Consider the following 17850-nt stretch of genomic DNA (forward strand, 5'->3'; position numbering starts at 1 on the left):
ATCAGTACCTGGGAAATTAAAATTCCCCATTATAAGACAACTGAGGTTCACGTTACGGTTCATTTTATCAAATTTCCAGGGGTGTCCGGGCACTTACGGCAATAGAACTTATTATTTAGTTAGTAATACAACATACTATTTATTTATTTGGTTGTAGCAGGGATTTAGGGGCATTAACAACTTAAGCCACGCCATATATAATATGTCTGTAAATTGCGTGTGTTCTGTAGTCGATTTGCTGTTTGTTGGAGGAAAACCCTCGTTTCTGAGAGAAAAACAAAACCAATCTCTCGCATGAGACTGACTAACTCAACCATTGTGAAAAATACCTACAAAAATGTTAACAGAACGGAACATTAACAAAGAAAATATTCACAGATAAAAATCAAATATTCGTTCTGAAGGCTAAAAAGAATTTGTTCGTTCAATGGGGCACATAGTAGAAATTAAGCAGAAAGGTCTGTATATTGTCAGGTAGCCTTCAAGGCAGTATGTCATATCTTTTCACCTGGAAACAGTCTCATGGACCTTTGTTATCAAGACGAGATAAGGTGAGAACGAATCCTTCTGGTGATTAACTATTTAAATGTCCAAATAGAACATCTCGGTTGTCATTCCTGTACAGAGATCCATGATGGTGTTAGTAACGTCCATAGTCACGATTGCTTTGATTTTAATGTCTACTGTGTATGGTATGTTAAATATTTCTTAATCATCATTTTTCTTAAAGATTGGCCTCAGTAGTAGTATTATTCAAAGATAATAGCTTTAATAACAGCAAACACAAACAACTTTCTTCTAATATACATCTATCTAAAAATTATATTACAAATAACAGAAAGTTATAATATAATTAAGTGTACCGTACCTGCATCTTACTCTGTGCTTACGAAAATTTGATGTGGTAGTTTTTTGGATTCATGTAGGTGAAATGAAATGAATTCATCACTTTGGATTCATGTTAGTGAAAATCGTTAATCGCTCAGAATTGATATTTGCAAAGACTGTCCACACGTAAACGAAAGAAAAGGTATAAAAAAGTGTTACTTGATGCGCACTTGGTGTTGAATTGTTGTTGATATGCAAAGTGAATTACATGACATGACTTGTAATGCGTATGTCTTAGATATAAAAGCAGATGCAACGACAAAATGGATATAGAAAGGCAACATGGTGTTGGAAATGAAAGGTCGTGCTTTCTTGGTGAAGCTTTTTTACCAAATCAGTGAAACATCGGTTAAAGAAATTAAGAAGAGGATCCTTTCTGAAATTGCATTGGCAAAATTATGAGTTCCTTTAAAAGATCCATTTGATTACCAAAGCGTACTGAATTTACTGTCCTTTTTCTGGCTATGAAAGAACACCTTAAGAACCGATGAGGCTCATTTCCGACTAAGTGCCAATGTGAATGCCCTCATTTTGGAAAATAAGAATAAACATTATTTTCATGCGTTATGGACAAAGTTCCTCTCCAGTCCGCATGTTACTCTTTGGGCGGGTTGAAGGCAAACCTTATCTGGACGATTCATGGTTTGTCAATGGCGATCAACACATACTTTAATTATAACCACTTCTATATTGTGATATCAAACACCAGTTCTGTTGGAACTTATAAGTAAAGTATTTCATTTATGAGATAATCAAATCAGCGTATTTGAAAATGATTTTCAAGGAGCGATGAGGGTTAGCAAACGTCCGCGGTTTTGACTACCTTGCCCAAAAAATTACTGTTTCCAGGATCTTCCCGATAGTTCAGAATGTTTCTCGATGAAGAAGACTCAAAAGAACTGCAGATCATATACTTTTTTTTACAGGAATACATTCTGCACATCACATAGCAAGCTCTGTCTGAACAGTCAACAATGATATATTTAATTAACGTCTATTTTGGTTGTATTACTGTGAATATTAGTGCTCTGTAGAATGTTTGTTGATTCTTCTGTAATTGAAGGATTTTTTGGGGGTGGAATCCGCAACTAACACCATATTGCACGGTATTATGTCTTTAATTGCGTGTGATTTGTAGTCGATTTGCTTTTTGCTGGACGAGAAACCCAAGTTTCTGGAGGAAAAAACCATGAAACCCTCGCTTGAGATCGATTGATTTAGCCACGTTGTCAAAAAGGGCCCGCAAAAATTCTTTGTCTCGTTGATGGATTCGAACTCAAGTCTTTTCACCCCGTGTGGGAAAGAGAGGGTTATATTAACTGTACTACGGACGAGGGAACGTGTTTCTAAAATGAAAGAAATTGCAAACAACTCATTTTTATTCTTTGTCAAAGTATTTTTGCTGTAAGTCAGCCTAAAGCTATTTATTTTCTGCACTAATTTTAATTTTTTTGCAAATAAAACAGTGTGACATGCAAATAAAAAAATGTTTCAAATGTAACACAAAATAAGGACTAATTTTGTATTTGTTTTTTAGGCGACACAGATCCATGTGGACCCGATAAACCGAGACACATAGACTTATCAGCCAATACAATAATCTCCATCTTTAGTCCTGGCTACTTGGATAAAAAGAACTACTCCAGTAACTTGAACTGTAGTTATTCTGTGCAAGCCCCTGGTGGTTATGTGAGTATTTTTATGTTTAATATACCATCTATTGGCATGGATCTTTTCCTTAATCTGAAGAAAGATAATTTGTGTGATCTTCATCCATTATTTGAAGAAAGTTCATTTATGATCTTTAACCAGGACCTGAAATTCCAAAGAGCTGATCATCCCAATCAGCTCTTTTGAACTTAAAGCGCTAGATTTACAACTGGACTTGTAAATTAGTAATACATTTGAAAATAACCACGTGTCTTGTTTTGTTAATTAAATCGTTTATAAAGTAATACATAATAATAGAGAATGACGTGTTTCTTTTTCGAAATAGGAAATTAAAATTTCTTTCGTGGATTTTGATCTGGAAGTAACATCGTTATGTGAGGGAGATAGACTGGACATTTTTACCAATTATGGGCTTGAAGGGAGATTTTGTGGCAGAGACCGGCCTCGAGATAAAATATTCTTCAGCGATTCCATATCAATTAATTTCATAACAGACTTCATGATCAACAGAAGAGGATTTAATATTCAGGTTGAAGCTACTTCAGAAAAAAGTAAGTGCATTGTTCATTGAATGTGCCCAACTGTTTATGAGAATATACTGGATCACCTCTTTTTTATTGCTTTTGCAGGTCTCTGTGAGAGTCAAGAATTCCAATGTACGAACAGAAAGTGTGTCCCCATTGATGCTGAGTGTAACGGAACTGATGACTGTGAAGACGGATCAGATGAAGAATTCTGTGGTAAGCGAATTCTGTTTGTAATCCTTTTATTTAAAGTATTTCTAGTAGTGGGTATCAGGTCCTGAATCTTAAAGAATAAAAGAAGCACAATTTCTGAGGGATTCGTGTTTGGGGACCGAGTTTGGTAGGAGAAAGTTCCGTTGAAAGCAAAATTGATTATATCGGTTAAAGAGGGGGCCTCAAAACGTGAGTTTGTATCTGGATCAGAATTTCATGGTTTGGTTTTGATGGCGAATACTGCTACTTAACATACTAAATCAAATTTTTCAAGAACAACTTTTAAGCTTAAAAAGATGAGAGCTAAACTGCTTAACAGTTTAAGCTTCAATTTTTGACACAAATCATTTTTTCCACCGGACGTGAGGAACCCGGCGATTCTACCAACTGTACTACCCATGAGGTCAATGACAAAATACACGATGCCTTCAAAAGTACTGAAACACTCAGAAAAGCATGCAATATGTAAAATATCAACTATGCTAATGTTGTAAAGGTTATTTTGATTATAAATTGAACTAAACAGGAAATCTTGTTTAGTTTTGAACCATGAACCTACCGAAGGCGAATTTTGACGTTGGTTGTTGTTGTAGAGTTTTAGGTGGACCAACAATTTAGGCCATATTGCGCCATACATAGCATGTTTGTAAGTTGCACGTGTTCTGGAGTCCATTTGCTATTAGCTTGACGAAAAACTCGAGTTGCCAGGGGCAAAAATTGCTACAGTCCTCTGAGACTGACTAACACTGCCACGTTCTGAAAAAGATCTCTAAAAATTCCTCTCATCATTGACGGGATTCGAACTCAGTCTTTTCCACCATGGTGTGGAGAAGGCGGTGATTATTCTAACTGTGCTACCCACGAGAAAGCCAATTTTGAGAAGAAGTTGCCTCGAAGCTGTCACTCATGTTACAAATATTAAATGTCGATAAAAGTGCAATGAAATCACACAGCAGGTCCAGGAGCCAATGGAGGCAATTGTTATAAAGATTATTTTATTGCAATAATCTCTTACTTAACGAATCTGAATATTATCACAGCGGATGTGAGTTCTCTGGACTAATGAAGCATTGGAGATATATATATCATTTGAAACCGATGGAAGAATTTTGAACTTGCAACCGACAGAAGAATGCATCTGTTCATTTGGACCCCTAACTGTGTATGTTTGTAAAGTGGGGATTCATTTTGCTATATGGATTACTGAATGATATAAACTCAGTACAGGCTGCACTTCTTGTTCTGGTGGCATTTAACGGTAGAACAAACGATACACTGAGTGCATTTGAATCATTATGTGAGAATGGAGATGAAATAAAGAATTTCATGTGTGAAATAGGAAATATATTTCTGTTGAAACGCTGGCAAAAATTTCTGGATTGTTTTCTGCAATGGCTGTTTTTATTAGGTGTGGTCTAAGTTCCAAAGCATCTCAGGCTGTAAGGATTCGGTATATTGTGTTTCCAATTACACGTATTCTTAGGTCGGTTTGCTTTATAAAAAACCCTGCCCTCCCGCGTAGCACAGTTATATAATCACCATCCTTCCCACACCTTGTGGAAAAAATCTGAGTTCTAATCCCGTTAATGACGCTAGAAATTTTTATGGGCCCTTTTCACAACGTGGCTGAGGCGGTTGGTTTCAGGCAAACAGTCAACTAAAACACACTTAAAATTACAGACATATTATATACGGCACAATATGGCCTAAGTTGCTAATGTGCGTAAGCGCGCGCAGTACGAAAAACCCGATATTTTCTTATGCAACTCTCTCTCAAAGACTAAATATAGTTGATGGCATATGAACCAGTAGTTCTAAGGGAGGTGGTGAGAGAGTGCCATGAACCATTGAAGTTAATTATGATGGCATCATTGGACTCGTAAGAGATTTATTTGGATTGTAGAAGTGCCAACGTATCGCCAATACATAAGGGCACTTCTAAATCGATAATTGCAGCTGCAATGGTAGAGGAAAATCTTAGAGACAATGATTAAGATGGCGAACCAGGGACATTTACAAAGAAATGGTATTCTGAAGGACACACAATGTGATTTTGTTAAGAGTAAATCAAAATTGTCTAATCTGGTAAGCTATTTTTACACAGTTACTCGTTCGATGGACGATGGGAACAATCTCGACGCAGTTTATTTGGAATTTAGGAAGGCATTTGATTTGGTCCCTCATGGGGTGTTACTGTATAAGTGGTACTTGTTAGGATTATTGGAAAGATACTAAGATGGATTGCAGGATGGCTGCAGGGCAGAAGGAAGAGGGTTGTGATTAATGGATGTTCTGCAGATTGGTGTTAGTTCAGGAGTGGGATCTTCCAAGGAACCGTTCTTGGACCACTCTTGTTTCTCATTTTCATAAAAACTACTTCGACGAAGGGATCAAGGGAATGATAGCAAAATTTGCAAAAATGTAAAGATTGGAAGAGTTGCTAATGATCGGTGTCAAGCAGTGCTTCTTCAGGAGGACTTGAAGAGACTTCGAGAATGTGGCAGCTAAGTTTCAATGCAGAAAAATCGAAAGTCTTATACTTGGGGATTTGCGATCCCATTTCCCAAGTGTAAACACCAATTTATATACTTTGTGTGGTAGAATTAAAATCAGTAGAGGAAGAAAGGGGTCTGGGAATTGTGATACGGGCAGATATGAAGTTTTCGGAGCAGTGTAAACAGGAAGCCAGGAAAGCCCATGATTTATCAAACATTAACCTGTAGAGATATGGAGGTCATTGTACCATCGTATGAGGCAATTGTAAGGGTACATTTGGAACACTGAGTTCAAGTATGGAGACCTCATCATTGAGCTTTTTGAGAGTCCAAATACGGAAACTCGCATCGTGGGATCGGTAAAAGGACGAACGTACGAGGAAAGATTCCGATTATGTGGACTACAGAGCTTAGCAACGCGGCAATGTAAACATGATTGCCTACAAACAGATTGTAGACATTATTTAATCTCGAGACAATGAGGAATGCGGCATCATCCCTCGAACATCAGATAAAGGGACACTTACGGTAGAGGCGGTGTTCTCGTGTGGTGCAGAACAATAATCATTTGCCGCACCCATCTACGTTTTTGATAGGGGTAACCGTGTAGAGGTACGGAGAACAGATCATCAAATGCTATGAGCGAATTTTAAGGGGTGCGGCTGGCCAAGATTTTCTTTTCATGTTAGTTAACGCCATTGCACATCTTGAAATCTTGAATATCTTGAAACTGAAGATATCCAACGACTGCAGTGACCAACACGATGACAAACTTAAATCCGATCGAACATGTGTAGAACGCTCTTGTGAGTCACATTGCATACCGGCAGCCAACTCCTATCACTTGGAAAAACTAAGGTCTGCGCTATTGGAAAAATGAGATTTTTTGCCACTGAATCTTATAGACACCCTTATACTTCGGATCGTCAAATTGTCTCTCAGGCTGGATAAGCATTCGAAGCACTTTAAGCAGGTCAACATTCGTCCAGCTTTCAAAAAAGGAGATAAATGTGATGTACATGATTGCAGACGCAAACAGCTTCGCTAAAATCTTCGACACAATATTACGCTAACGTTTCTTCGAATTCTTCAGGCCTTTCATTGATCAGAATCAACATGGTTTCTGCAGTGGAAAGTCAGTGGTCACAAATTTACTTCCTTTCTGGCTATACACCTCTGAAGCTCTTGATAACCATCTGCAAATTGATGATATTTACACAGATATCTATGAAGAAAGCATTTGATAAAATCCCACGTGAGTAACTTCTTGAAAAACTTATCTATTCTGCTGTATTCGTTGCCCTTTGCTTTCCTGGCTACGGAGCTATATTATACATCGTTCCTTGAGCGTTATCATCGATCAAGTGAACTCGGACCATTTTATTCCACTAATTCGGGTACCTCAAGGCTCTCCCCCCCCTCTACGTCCTTTAATTTTCATTGTTTTCATAAATGATCTTTCCTCTTTCATCTGCACCTCCAATGTTCAAGTTGTTCTCTATGCAGATGACCTTAAGTTATACTCAGCAGTGAAGGAGATATTCGATTCTCAGCAGCTTCAATGTGCCTTCAAAAAACTTCCGTCCGTATCTATCTCTGAATGTCTTGTCTGCTCACCCCTCGAAATGCAAAATAATCTCTTTTTCATACTGCAGATGTTCGGAACTAGTATATGGGAAGTACACTATCAACTCAGTGGTCATGTAGAGGCGTGACCAAATCAATGACTTGGGGGGTTCTCTTCTCCAGAAGTGCTAAATTAGATATCCATGTCCTTAAAATCAGCAAAGCATTCGAAACACTGGGATTTATCAAACGGAACTCTCGTGTATTCAAGAACTACGTATATACAGTATTGTTATCCTGTATAAAACCATTGCTCTGCCAATCCTTGAATTCGGTTCACCTATCTGGAATCCTCACACCAAGACTTCAATAGAAGCAGTCCAAAAAACTTTTGTCCGATAGCTTACGTTCCCTAAACCTCTATTTCATCACACAGTGTACTATGAATCGCTGTGTGATTACCTTAATCTAAGTTCTCTTTGCGCTAGAAGAGTTAATGCTGACATCACCCTTCACTGAAATCCTTAGCAAAATCAACTTCAATGTTCGTTGTAGACAAGTCAGGAACCTTACACTGTTTCCTCTTGCTTCTGTGCGACCACTGACTTTATGAAGTTCAATCCACTGAACAGAATCAGCAAATCGGCAAATGACTCTCTCATTGACTTTTTTTAGCATTAGCATTAGCATTAGTAGAGGCATATGATGCAAGAAAGCATGCTAATGCAGCATCAGCCAAGGGGGGGAAAAAGCCACTCCCATTTCACCCCTCCGTTTGTTCGAAATACCTGTCCAGCTGAGCCTTAAATTTATTTAGGCTATCAACTTCCACAACAAGGGATGGAAGTCTGTTCCACCAACCAACCACCCGCTGGCTAAAGGCAAATTTCCACACATCTATCCTACATCTTCTTTCCTCAATCTGAATTTATGCCCTCTCAGGTGATTATTCTGAGCGATAAGAAGAATCCCATCAGCATTGAGCATTCTGAAACCATTCAAAGCTTTATACACATCTATCAGATCACCTCGCCGGTGCCTAGTCTCCAGACACTGTAATTTGCAAAGCCTTTCTTCGTAAGAGCAATCCTTTGATCCATTCACTAATCTTGTTGCCCTTCTCTGTACTCGTTCCAGCAGCTCTACATCCTTCTTGAAATGAGGCCTCCAGACCTGTATACAGTACTCAATGTGTAGCCTGACCATTGCGTTGTTCAAGGGGATAATCACCCCTTTATCGCTGCTAGAAAAAATTCTGTATATCATTGACAAAACACTGTGAGCTGCTCTTGCAGACCGTCTGCACTGCTCAGAAATCTTAATATCTGCCTGCACAATTACCCCCAGGTCCTTTTCGTTCTCTACCACTGTCAGTGTGGTACCACAGAGTTGCTGGTTCGAATATGTAGTATTTTACATTTGTCAATGTTAAATTTCATTTGCCACCTGTCAGCCCGCCTGCTCAACTTTTCTAGATCCTGATGCAGTAGTGTACCGTCATCCGTCATTAGTCTCCTTAACAACCCTACCAACCGTATCGTTTGCAAACTTGGACATTAAGCTTGATATACCATCACCAATATCATTTATAAATACAGAAAACAACAATAGACCAAACACTGAACCCTGAGAGACTCCCCTAATAACATTAGTCCCCGATAAACAGTGTCCATTGATTACCATTGTGTCTTCTCCCACTCAACCATCCCTTTATCCATAGCAGCAATTTGCCTCTAATGTCACACTGCTCCAATTTGTGCAGCAGTCTTCCATGTGTAAAAGTATCAAAAGCCTTTCTAAGATCCAAGTATGTGATATCAAAGTTATTCCCTACATCCAGTTCCTTTGTGACCACATCATAGTATCCAATCAAATCGGTCAGGAAGACTTCCCCTTAACAAAACTATGCTACTAAAATTAAAATTGCAGTTGCTCAGAGCAACTGAAATTTTAATTTTAGTAGTAATGAATCCGGAGCGCATAGGCCTCTTTTATCATAAAACTATGCTGTGTCCGAGCTATAACTGAATTCTTGTCTAGATGATCCTGCAGTGCTTCTTTAACCAGTGCCTCCATTAATTTTCCTGGAAAAAAAGTTAAATTAACATGTCTATAATTACTTGTGTCGTAATTATCTATAATTATTTGTCCTCCTTTTTTGAATTGGGGTCACATTTGCACATCTCCAGACCATGGGAACCTCCCCTGAGTTCAAAGAAGCTCTCATAATTATGGCTAAGGGTTTGCTTACTTCCTTTGCTGCCTCCTTTAATATAACTGGATAGATCCCACCACCCCAGGTGCCTTTCTTGTATTTATCTTCAACAATTTCTCCCGCACTTTCCTCTCAGTTATTATAAAATCATCCAGCTCACTGCCATAGTTTAACTCACCTCTGGCTTTCCCCTCGCTAAATAACTCCTCATGTGTGAATGTAGATGCAAAATATTGATTTAGTTTGTTAGCTACCTGATCAGGATCATCAACAGTTGATCCATCAATATCCAGTGGATCAATCCAATTCATCCTCTTCCTTCTAGAGTTTACATAAGTAAAGAACTCTTTGCTGTTTTTCTTTGCATCCCTTGCCAAAGATTCCTCATAATCTGCCTTTGCCTGCCTAACCTCCTTTGTAGCTTGGTTACAGATCAACTTGTATCTGTCATAGGCTTCTGTGTCAGAAGCCTATGACAGATACAAGTGTTAATTTGTATGTACCCCATGCATTTTTCTTCTCTGTTACGAGTCTCATTAGTTTATCTGACATCCATTTAGGCCTGAACCTTGAACAATATTTCTTAGTTGGTATGTAAAGCCTAGTAGCTTCCAAGATAAGTTCTTTGAATGCATCCCATTTTGCATTTGCTGTTGGTAACATCATCAGTTGGTCCCACTGTATAGAATTTAAATACTGTCTCAGTCCATCGTAGTCGCCTTTACGAAAGCAATAACCCTTCCCTTTACCCCTAATTGTAGTTACCTCTTTGAGTAAATCCCACTTCAGCACACTGTGATCACTTCTACCTAGTGGTTCCTCTATCTGCAGATTCTTAATACATGAAGAATCACTACTGATAATCAGATCAAGAATATTACTCCCTCTAGTTGCCTCCCGAACACGCTGCTGTAGAAAACAATCATCCAATAAATTCACCAAAGCCTTGCTTGTGTGTGAGTGACCAATCCACAAGTTCCAGTCAATATCTTGATCTGATTATCAGTACTGAAAATCCCCTATTATCAGAGAGTAAATCAGACTCTCTGATTTACTGGCACACTCTATTTCCCTGTACAGTTTCTTATTATACTCATCAGAGTCATTAGGCTTATAACACACTCCTACTCTTATTTTTGCTTTAGCAGTGCTTATGTCACACCAAACTGACTCGACTGGCTTCACTTCCTTGGATTTTATGTGTTTCTTAACTAACAGCATAACCCCTTATCCCTTCCTATCCTGTCTATCCTTTCTGTACACATTGTACTCCCCAAATTGCAGTTCTGCATCCCTTATATCTGTGTGACACCACGTCTCTGATATCCCAACAATATCTGCCTTCGATGTTTTGAGCAATACCTCAAATTCATCAAATTTATTTACTAAACTCCTAGCATTGGTGTACACGCAAGTATACCTGCACCTGTTTCTATTCTTAGCTACCCTAACACAACCCATGTGTTTACTTGTACCGCAATGGCTCCCAGCCGTCTCTGAAATATCATGCATCTTGTTTTCCAGGCTGCTGCTCAATTGCATTTCAATGGAAGCAGTGCAAGAATCACTTTCACCTCTGCCAGTGGCTACTCTTAATCTATTAGTCCTTGTATTCTCCCCCCCCCCCAATCTATCAGTTTTCCGACCCACCTAACGCTGAATCGATAGCATTAGCAAACATTCTTGCACCCTTTCTATTTAAGTGTATCCCATCCCTGTAGAAGCAGTCTCTCCTGTTAACAAGTACAGACCACGCTGCAAAAAATTCTACCCCTTGAGCCTTGCGCAATCTTTCCAGGGCTGAGTTGATCGACAAGGTTCTTATCATATTCTCCGTCCTATCCTCCCTCCATCATATACTCCCTTCATTTTTGACAATTCCCAATCGCTGACGAACTGCATCCACAAGTATGCCTGTCCTCTTGAACTGCAAAGTGACTATCTCTCATTTATTCATAAATTTTCACAAACTGCCAGCCTCCACCACTCGTGTAGGCAACTTATTCCAGTAATATATACCTCGCAGGCTAAAATAAAACTTCCTGCAATACAATCCAAAAATCTTTCGCCGTAACTTGAAATTACGCCCCTTGTTCTAGAATAATTTATAATCGTGAAAATTTCATCCTCATTCATTTTACTTTTCACTCTCAGATTCTTAAACACCTCAATAAATTCTCTTCTAAGGTACTTAATTTTCAAGCTGTGCAACCCACATATTCGAAGCATTTCCTCATATGGACACCCGGTTGCCAGTCGATAACCCGTCTTTGGACCCTTTCAAGAAGCACAATGTCTTTCTTTAAGCGTAGTATCCATATTTCAACACAGGATTCCAAATGGTTAAATAATAGCCTTATATAATGGGATTATGACATCTTTATCTCTACTAGCAAATGTTCAATTAATCATCAATTAGACACTATGGACCTTCCTTACAAGCTGTCTACAATGCTCGGAGAACTTCATGTCTGACTGTATCTTAACACCCAAGTCCCTTTATTCCACTACTGGCTTTAGTTTAACTCCACCAAGTGTATAAGTTATTTTGAGGTTACTGTTCCCCAGATATAAGACCTTGCACTTTGCTGGATTAAAGCATAGCTGCCACTTCTGTGACCATCCCTGAAGTTTATCATGGTTACTCTGAAGAAGCTCTGCTTGGCAATGATCATTAACTACTCTACCAATCATCATCCTTACATCATCTGCAAATTTAAACATATCCCTTCATCGATGTCATTTTAAGAATATCCCACATTGGGGTTCCCCTGATCCTTGGGGAACCCCAATTCTTACATTAATGCAATCATGTTTTTAGCCTGTTTTTGTTTTTGTTTTTGTTTTTTTTTTGATTAATTACCAGCCTTATGTCTCTGTAACCGTTGATGCTCTTTGGAGGAACCATATAACAAAATTAAAGTAGCTTAACTGCCATTGTCAGCAGAATTGGAATTAATGAAATTTATTTATATGTTTAGAGCTTTGGATCTTTCCACGTTGTGGAATTTCGGATATACCACCACTACTAGAAGATGATCGGGTTGTTGGTGGCGAAGAAGCAGTCCCTGGAAGCTGGCCGTGGCAAGTTGACCTGCAGGTGAAACTTGTCGAACCTAATGGACACACCTGCGGAGGATCCATTATAAATGATAGATGGATAGTAACAGCGGCTCATTGTATAACGTAAGTTTTTCTCCACTACACATTCTAGAATAATTCTTTTCTGTTGGAACGAAGCGTAAGAATCATTGCAATAATCATAACTTTCATTTAGCGATATCTTAAATTCACGAAACTGTTTAACAAATATAATAAAAGCAGAAAGGCCAACGCCGTTGTCAATAACCATTATGGTTCTTACAAAAAATAAACGTGCTCTTTTAGAAAAACTGTTCTACCAAAACTGTTTTACTAAAAGTAACGCTAATGCAGCACTACATGAATATCGAAAACTTAAAGGTTCGTGTAATGGCATTTTGACCTTGTCAGAGGAGCCTTCGGAAACTAATAAAGAAATTTGAAGCGACCGGGTGGGGAGTTAGGTGTAATTCCAAGCAGCGGTCCACCACGTATCCGAACGGTGGTAGTGGATGATGAAGTGGAGATTGCAATGGTCAGAATGCGAAACACTACCAGTGAGTAGTGCCTGCCAGACGTATGTCAAGAGACTTGAACCTTCCTTGATCTACTGTACGTGAAGTGCGTTGAATAATTTTACACTGGTTCCCGTACAAGATTCACGTATCTCAAGAACTGAAGTCTTGTGAACAGCAACAAGGAATAGACTTTGCTGTACGATTTGTGGCTTGTATGGAACTTGACGACAGATGGGCTCGAATGATCTTGTGGCTTGATGAGGCACACTTCACTCTTCATGGGGCTGTAAATGCACAAAACTGCCGAATATGGGGAACTTCTCGTCCATCTGGTGTGCATGAAAGACCACTACAAAGTTCATACGTTACAGTATGGTGTGGACTTACAGCAGAGTTTATAATCGGACCATTTTTCTTTGAAGAGTCTACACACATGCCCCCCACCGTAAGGTGTACGGTAACTAGTGCATGGTACTGCGCTGTTCTAAGAGATCACATTATTCCAGATCAGCAAGAAAGACACTACACTACTTGGAAACTGTAGTATTCGTGCAAGATGGTGCCCTTCCCCACATTGGTATACAAGTGAAGGAACTGCCCCGTTCAACTTTCGGAAATGATCGAATCATTTTTAGAACTTTTCACGGTTCTGGCCAGCCGTCAATGCCTGTGATTTCTGGCTATGGAGATACCTGAAAGACAGAGTTTACTTTGCCAGCACACGTGCTTGTCGATTTGACTTGAAAAGCAAGCATTAAACAGCATGTAGCCAACATCTCCAAAGAGATGCTACGCGAAACTGTGTCGCACGCAGTCCTCCATTTTCAGAATGTCATCTCAAGTGAAGGAAAGCACATTGAACAATAGCTGTAGATTTCTAAGTTCTGGTGTTAAAATCAAATCTTAAGTTAAGTATTCCATCTCATGTTTACAGTGCCAATTTCTCCCCTAGTGATAGAAATATATATAATTATCTTCACTGTGATCCTCGAATCACTCTTGCACGGTGCAGGCCCGAAGACACGGTTCATTATATGTCTTGGAGCAGTCGATTTCTGTCCGGAGAAAAATGCAACATGGCGGGGTTGCGCGTAGTTTCCTATGAGCTGCTGGTGGACCTCACCAGTGAAACGTTGGCCTATACGCACTAGGGGTTCTCTTTCTTGGTAGCAAAACATGTCCCATATTAAGCAAGCACTGCCAACTTACTAAATAGTGAGCCACCAGGCACGATGGGTCCATGCTCGAGTTGCTTGCTCCACACACGCCTGTGCATGTTGCACCAGGTATTTGGACTCATCCAACCAGCACACTCGTTTCCAGTCCAACCAGCGCGTTGTTGAGACCACAGCATTCCCTGTCGATGATGATCAGCGAAGATTAATGCTACCCGATATCAGCAGTTCACCTCTACCGAAATCACTAAGACCTGTCACACACAGGGTTATTTAGGATCAAAATCAAATATCACACAATCGTGATTGTGTGATATTTGATTTTGGTTGAAATAAAATTTTTATTGATTGTTACCTGTTATAGTTTTCTGTTATTGCACGAGTTGCAATTAGATTAGCTGCCCTACGTCCTCGGCGTCTGTGGTGGGCGGTTAGGGGTTTCCCCTAGCCGGCTGAACGGGTGTCTGAGTGGGTGAGGCAGAGTTGAGTTCATAGTTAATTTTGCCATTCTGTGCCCTCAAGTTAATTAAAGGCTTCTGGGACCCCCACTCGTTAAACTTGAGTGGGGGGGGTGTTTTTAAATTAGATTTCGGTTAGATTTTTGATTTCTTGTTTCAGTTATTGTTTGAGTATGGGTTGTTATTAGCCGTCTGACTCTAAATTTTTGTAAATAATTGGCGATTTGCCTTTTAAAAATTTCAATGTCTGGAAAAAGGTCAAGCACTGGCTCTCTTCCTAAAAGGAGAGTGGAGGTGGAGATTTCTACACAGAGTGAGTCCTCCGATGATTCAGAAAGTGAAAGTTCGGAAGAAGTGGATGAAGCAAGACTCACTGAGGTAGAACAATTAGTTATTGATGAAGTAGAACAACAAAAAGATTTGGGTGAAAGTAGTAAAGGAAAGTCTAAGGGTTCAGTTTCCAAGGAAAAGAAGCAGGGAAAAAAGAAACGGAAGGTGGTTTTTGGTGAACTACTTAAGTTTTGATAATATATTAAAAGCAAGGACAAAGTTAAGAAATATCTTACTACAGAGTGAAAATAGGATATCTGGAAAGGTATCTACTAAGATCCTTGGTATTTGGGACGAGCTTGAGATGACATCTATAGAGTTGGAAATAGAGCTTCAAAGATGTAAAGCTCGAGCAGAAGCAATTAAAGAAATGTATATAGCTCAAAAGAATGAAATATTAACTTGTTTCATGTGACGACAGGCTAAAGACCGTAAAATTGTAAGTCGGCTAATCAAAAGAATGGCCTAAAAATAATAGGGTTTTTTTTTTTTTTGTTTAAACAAAAATTCATTGATTAACTAAAAATATCAAACTCAATCCCATATTAAACTGGCTGCGAGAATACTTCGCCCTACTCAAGGGCTCAGCTCAAGCAGGTAGGAGAGGAGTCTCGCTCTCCTCTATATAATTTAAAGCAATTGGCATCTCCTATCACATCATTATACTATATAAATAATTTCCAGAAGTATTTATACAAGCTATCTGTACTCAATACTTCACCTCCCAAAAGAGGAGAACTTCATTTCCAGATTCCCACACCAGCCATTGGGATCCCCGACGCTCTATTCAGCATACCGCTATAAGCAGCTTCTGGTCCATAAGCTGAGGCAGCCACCCTCAGACCGTACCTATCTCTAGGTAATCAACCTGACTCATTCCAACAAAGGGGAAGGCACCTACTGAGCAATACGGCAGGATCTAAATCTAAAATTCTTAATCAGTTCTCCTTCTTAATATATCAGTCGCCCTTATGCACTGTGCTGCCTCTTTATTAGGTCCACCTACTTAGTAGCGTGTTGAGCCTCCTTTAGCCTTCAAAACAGACTGAATTCGTCTAGGCATGGATTGAACAAGATGCTGAAAACGTTGTACAAGAATGGAGTACCATGCAGACATGAGTGTGTCACGCAGTTCTTTGAGATTCGACGGAGGTGTAGGCCTGCAGCGAAAAGCCCTTTCCAGCTCATCCCAAAGATGTTCAATAGAATTGAGATCCTAGGAACTGAGCAGGCCACTGCAACAAAGATAAGTCGTTGCGTGTTCCTGGAACCATTCCATAGTGATTTGGGCTTTGTGCACCGGCGCATTATCCTGCTGGAAGTAACCATTTTACGGAGGATAAACCGTCAACATGAACAAATGCACTTGGTCAGCAACGATGTTTAGGTACGATTTGGCATTCAGACGTGAATCTATGAGTATCAATGGACCCAACGTGTGCCAAGAAAACATTCCCCACGCCATAACACTGCCCCCACCACCTTGCACAGTAGTCGTCAGACATAACGGGTCCACGGATTCATTTTGTTTTCGCCAAATTCAGAGCCTTCCATCAACATGATGCACCATGAACTTCGACTCCTCAACCAAGAAACTGTTTTCCAATCCTCGATAGTCCAGTGCTGGTGTTGTTGTGCCCACAGAAGGCGCGCTCTCTTGTTCTTCGTTGATAATAAAGTACGCGATGTGGTCGTCGGCTGTTGTAGCCCATTCGCGACAAAGTGCGACTAGACTAGTGGTCCATTGCGATATTTTGTTCTGCGCACCAAGGTTGTATTCTGACGCGATGTGGAACATTGTGGCCCGTCTGTTTGCTTGCACAATTCTAGCCATCCTCCTCTGGCCTCTCTCATCAACAAGCGATTTTCTTCCACAGGAGTACCGTTGAGAGGATGTTTTCTGTTCGTTGCACCATTCTTGATACACGCATGAAACTGTGGTGCGTGAAAAGTTCAGGAGAACTGCCGTTTCAGAGAACAGTTTAGAGAAATGCCGTTTCCATTAGATCACTCCTTTTCCCCATTCTTGCTACGGTTTGTACGCTTAACTGATACTAGAAAGGTTGTTCTGCTGCATTTATAACGCAACTGTGGTCATGTGACTTGCAACGTTTGGGACAAACCATTTGTGTGCACAGCAGGGGTGTACCTAATAAAGTGACAGCACAGCGTATAACAGAACACTTTTTCATCTACTGCTCTGTGTCCAGAAGGCCAATTCCTCCTTCAACACTTTGCGCACTTTGGTGTCTGATCTGTTTTGCTGCACTCTCTAAAGGAGTGGCTACGCTCAGGACAATATCCACAGATGACATCTGCCACACAGCCTGGCCACAAGGCCGTATAACATACGTCTACAGCACTTGCTTAGCATCAAGAGATCCCTCATCCGGTGCGATGGCCATCGAATAAACATCCTTACCCGGGCTATCATGATCCTTCTGACAGCACCAGAAACCTCAAGGATATATTAAAAACAGAGAAACTTCTGGCCTTATTCATTGTCAATATCTTTACTTCTTCTAGCATCTGATTCCGAGTTACCTCGCACTCGGCCAGGTTCCTCTCATAGAGCTCCTGAAAGAAGTAGTCATTAGTCAAAATCTGACTAATGTGAAACACCACTAACCTTGGGCGTTTCCTAGAAGGCCTGTAGACCTTCAGGCCCAGCTCTTTGACTTGGGGACATTCTGTCAGTTGTTCTACAGCGTGATTG

At 39.9% G+C, this 17850-nt stretch overlaps 1 protein-coding gene across 1 annotated transcript in view; it reads left to right on the forward strand.

Annotated features, from left to right (window-relative positions):
- Positions 1 to 634: 634 nt before the first annotated feature.
- LOC150083579 (ovochymase-1-like) overlaps positions 635 to 17850 on the forward strand; it is a 29566-nt gene continuing 12350 nt past the window's right edge. Inside the window, exons 1-7 of the mRNA XM_090378528.1 lie at positions 635 to 692; positions 2426 to 2577; positions 2885 to 3110; positions 3189 to 3299; positions 12554 to 12758; positions 15062 to 15234; positions 15344 to 15506. Of these exons, the coding sequence (XP_090234654.1) occupies positions 635 to 692; positions 2426 to 2577; positions 2885 to 3110; positions 3189 to 3299; positions 12554 to 12758; positions 15062 to 15234; positions 15344 to 15506 (1088 nt within the window). The remainder of the gene's footprint in view (positions 693 to 2425; positions 2578 to 2884; positions 3111 to 3188; positions 3300 to 12553; positions 12759 to 15061; positions 15235 to 15343; positions 15507 to 17850) is intronic.

The sequence above is a fragment of the Mastigoproctus giganteus genome, chromosome 7 (assembly GCF_048544385.1).
Source record: "Mastigoproctus giganteus isolate SK-2022 chromosome 7, ASM4854438v1, whole genome shotgun sequence".
In the NCBI taxonomy this organism is placed as follows: Eukaryota; Metazoa; Arthropoda; class Arachnida; order Uropygi; family Thelyphonidae; genus Mastigoproctus; species Mastigoproctus giganteus.